Source organism: Humulus lupulus, chromosome 4, assembly GCF_963169125.1.
Source record: "Humulus lupulus chromosome 4, drHumLupu1.1, whole genome shotgun sequence".
Lineage (NCBI taxonomy): Eukaryota > Viridiplantae > Streptophyta > Magnoliopsida > Rosales > Cannabaceae > Humulus > Humulus lupulus.
Window position 1 is genome coordinate 167796957 of NC_084796.1, and position 4760 is coordinate 167801716.

Consider the following 4760-nt stretch of genomic DNA (forward strand, 5'->3'; position numbering starts at 1 on the left):
AGTGGGACCAAAGGAGACTAGATTATTCTATGAGTTTTTGGATATGTTTCCAAAGGATTTGCCAAGGTTGCCACCACACAGAGAGATATAGTTTGTTACTGAACTGGCACCAAGGACAAAGCCAGTGTCTAGGGCACTGTACAGAATGGCCCCAGTAGAGTTAAAAAAACGAAAGGTACAATTGCAGGAGCTATTTAACTTGGGTTTTATTACATCCTAGTTTCTCACCATGGGGTGCACCAGTCTTGTTTGTGAAAAAGAATGATGGTTTTCTGAGGATGTGCATTGACTACAGGGAACTGAATAAGTTAACAATTAAGAACAAGTATCCTCTGCGAAGGATAGATGACATGTTTGATCAGTTGCAGGGTAAGACGGTATTCTCAAAGATAGATCTTCGATTTTATTATCACCAGCTGAGGATTAAGGAGGGAGATATACCAAAGACTACTTTTCATACTAGGTATGGGCATTATAAGTTTTTATTCATGTCATTTTTGTTGACTAATGCCCCAGCTGCTTTTATGGATCTGATGAACAAGGTGATCTAGATCAGTTTGTGATCATCTTCATCAATGATATTCTGGTTTATTCTCAGTTAGAGTCAGAGCATGAGTATAGACTATTTGCGAAGTTCAAGAAATGTGACTTCTGGTCACCTTAGGTAACTTTCCTTGGTCATATTGTCAGTAGGGATGGGATCAAGGTAGACCTAGCAAAGATTGAGGCAGTCAAAGATCGGCCAAGGCCAAGGAACGTTTCAGAGATCAGGAGTTTCCTTGGATTAGCAGGCTATTACATGCATTTTGTGGAAGGGTTCTCAAGGATTTCTACCTCATTGAGAGAACTGACACGCAAGAATCAAAAGTTTAGTCAGATAAGTATGAGAACAGCTTCATGGAGTTGAAGTGGTGATTGATCACAGCTTTGGTTTTAAGTCTTCCAACGGATCAAGAGAAGTTTCTAGTGTACTGTGATGCCTCAAGATAGGGTTTGGGTTGTGTTCTTATGCAGTCGAGGAAGGGGATTTCCTATGCATCACGTCAATTGAAAGAGTATGAACAGAGATACCCTAATCATGATCTAGAGTAGGTAGCAGTGGTCTTTGCATTAAAGTTATGGAGGCATTACCTTTATGGGGAGAAGTGTGAGATATACACTGACCACAAAAGCATGAAGTACTTTTTCACATAGTAAGACCTGAACATGAGACAGAGGCGTTGGCTGGAATTGGTGAAGGATTATGACTGTGAAATCATGTATCACCTAGGAAAGGCCAACGTGGTTGCAGATTCCTTACGATGGAAGGATCCGGGGAAGTTATACAGTGCGAGACAGATATCCAGGGAGTTGGCAGAGGATATGACCAGAGTTGGAATAGAGTTATTGGTGGGCCAGTTGGCCAACATTACGCTACGTCTACATTGTTGGAGAGGTTAAAGGAAGATCAGTTGGGTGATCCAAAGTTGACAAGGATTAGAGGGGACGTCCTAGCTGTAGTGGCTAAGGACCATACCGTGTCAGATATGGGCTTGCTGAGATACAAAGGTCAGATCTGTGTTTCGATGGACACAGTTATCAGATGGGAGATTTTGGATGAATCTCATACAACCCATAATCTTTGCATCCATACACCACGAAGATGTATCAGGATGTGAGATTGCTATATTGGTGGCCTGGGATGAAAGGGGATGTGACAAAATATGTGACAAAGTGCTTGACAAGTCAACAGGTCAAGGCTAAGCATCAGAGACCAGCAAGGCTATTACAGCGTCTGGACATCCAAGAGTGGAAATGGGAGGACATCACATTGGATTTCATGGTGGGGTTACCCAAGACCATGAGTCAACATGTTTCGGTGTGGGTTATCATGGATCGATACACCAAATAAGCTCACTTCTTACCAGTGAAGATAACTTATATTGTTGACCAGTACGCAGATCTCTATGTAAGAGAGACAGTGCGCCTTCATGGGGCTCCGAAGTCGATTGTGTCAGATCGAGACCCCACATTTACTTCCAAGTTTTGGGGAAGTTTGCAGAAGGCTATGGGTACGCAACTGAAATTCAGTACCGCTTATCATCCTCAAACAAACGGACATTCTAAGAGAACGATACAAATATTAGAGGACATGTTGCGAGCATGTGTGCTGGACTTTGAAGAGCCCTAGAGTAAGTATTTTCCTTTGATAGAGTTTTCCTACAATAACAACTATTAGTCAACCATTGGGGTGGCTCCTTATGAGATGTTGTACGGTAGGAAATGTTGATCACCCATTCATTGGGATGAGATAGGAGAAAGGAAATACTTGGGTCCTGAGGAAATTCAGAGGACCAATAACATTGTTGAGAAGATTAGAGCTCGGATGCTCACATCTCAAAGAAGGCAGAAAAGTTATGCTGATCTGAAACGCAAGAACGTGGAGTTCCAAGTGGGAGACTATGTCTTCCTTAGAGTTTCACCATGGAAAGGGGTGAGTAGATTTAGGAAGAAAGGAAAGTTGAGCCCTAGATTTGTGGGGCTGTTTGAGATTCTGGAAAGGATCGGTCAGGTGGCCTATAGATTGGCCTTACCTCCGGCACTGTCGTACATAGTATTCGTATAATGAAATAAAAAAATAAACATGATGCATGCTTACAAAAACCTATTCATATAAGTACAACGATAAGATAACCAACACAAGTAAGTGTCGTCGATAGGATAGGTCAAATACTTGCTAGTTAAAACAAGACTGTAAAGTCCCAAATTACCTAATAAGGCTTAGGGCCTTAATTAGGGGGCCAGGATGGCAAACTATGGAAAATCATGTGTTTATATGATATATATATGTGTGTATCATTATATGATTATGTGAGTTATATCATAATATGACTTAATATGCATGTTTAGGTGTATTAAATATGCATGTAGACCCATTTCTTATCAGAAGGGAAATTTTCGTAATTTGGCTCTGTTTACCCAAAAACAAACTACCTGATGACGTAGCTGGATTGATCTACACATGGGAAACACATGGCAGTTTTAAGTGAGCATATCCTCCTCAACCCTCAACCAAGAGATCATTGGCTTATCAAGTATCATAATTATGGGCGACCAGCCTGATCGCATATACTCAGTTATTTCCTTCAAATATGCAATCTTGTAATTACGTATTAATGGTCATTTTCATTATTATTTAGATACGCATGCATTAAGTGTAATTAAGGCCCATTGGCCCATGAAAACCTCCTTGAGCCTATACATAAGAATCAAAAGGCTCAAGAGAGGGGACTTTTTTATTTTCCAACATTTGGCTTGAGAACGCCTGAGCTGAGAGATTCTAAGAGAGAAAAAGAGTGTTGTTATCCATCACAATTGTATTTATATGAGATTTAGTGAAACTCATGAACCCTAGCTCATTGATCACTATTCTTGGAATATTACATCAATAAGAATACTAAGTGGACGTAGATTGTTACCATTCTATTGGGGCCGAACCACTATAAATCTTTTGTATTATTTATCTTTTTGTTTGGAGTTCTTCTCATTTTCATCTTACTTTATATCGTTTATCTGACTCCGTGTCGTTGACCAAATTGAGAATCAACATTTTGGTGCTTTCATTGAGAGCTGAACTAAAGACTTCCAATAAAATCAAATGGCGAAAACATCCAGAAAGACGGGACAAAATTCTGGTGCTGCATCCACCGAGCCTCCTCCACAAAATGTGGTAGAAGATGAACCACAGTTGGATTTTGAAGAGGAGGAAATGGATTATGAGACCTTGAGGACAACACTGATTGTGGTTATCCAATCTGAAGGCTAATCTGAAGGCTAATCAGTAAAATGTGGTTGAGACGATGGCGTTGCAACAAAGAGAAATTGACCGTCAACGGCAAGAGTTGAATGAGCGGCAGGCTAACATGGACCGCCGACAAAGAGATGCCACTGTCGCCCTGGAAGCAGCCATTCATTTGGCCCGAAGACAACCTACGCCAACTTCTCAACTGGATCAGCCACCAAGTGTACCACCACAACAAGGCCCAAACTCAAGTCATCCACCTCAACCGACAAGTCCTCTAAGGCCGGAGCAGCCTCCTGCTGCTCAACAAGATATTCCATTTCAAGATCCTGAGCAGCAGCCACCTCCTCGTGTTGGTCAAGATAATCCTCAGCATTAAAGGCAGAATAGGGCTGGGCAACCTCCCCGAAGCCCTAGACGCCAAACTGCTGAGGAACCGAATCCTCCAAACAGGGGACAACGTCCTTCTGCTAACAAAAGGCGTGCCGAGTCCGGCTCTGCATTCAAGGGCACCCCGTGACATAATAATTCCCAGGGACCCACCGACCAATGTAGGCATCCCCCTGACGCTCGAGAGGTACCAACAAGAGGAGGGAATAGTGCGATCAGCAGGTCGCACCATAGTAATTCATGTTTTAGGGACGGTCATGATTACAATGAAGCTGATTTCAGCAAAGGAAATGCTGGTCGAGGGCAAGGAGAGAAAGGTGGAGAAAGGAACCCCCCACTAAGAGAAAATAGGCCTGCAAGCCAGAACGCTGGGGGCAGCCTAGGCAACCTAACGTCTTTGATCGGTTGGGCACTAGCGAGCAAAGGCGTAGAGATGATGACTTGAGGGATGTGCTCAACGATAGGCAAGAAAGGTACGATGAGTACGCTCCTCCATCACCGGTCGCCCCAGCAATACCAGATGCAGTACATGCCCAAATCGATGCGCTGAATCAGGCCATCCAGCAGCTAATGGGGAGTCGAACATCCC

General features: G+C 42.8%; 1 protein-coding gene across 1 annotated transcript; it reads left to right on the plus strand.

Annotated features, from left to right (window-relative positions):
• Positions 1-3839: 3839 nt before the first annotated feature.
• On the plus strand, positions 3840-4160 carry LOC133832656 (uncharacterized). Its single transcript, XM_062262966.1, has one exon. The coding sequence runs from the start codon at positions 3840-3842 to the stop codon at positions 4158-4160; it is 321 nt and encodes a 106-aa protein (XP_062118950.1).
• Positions 4161-4760: the final 600 nt, after the last annotated feature.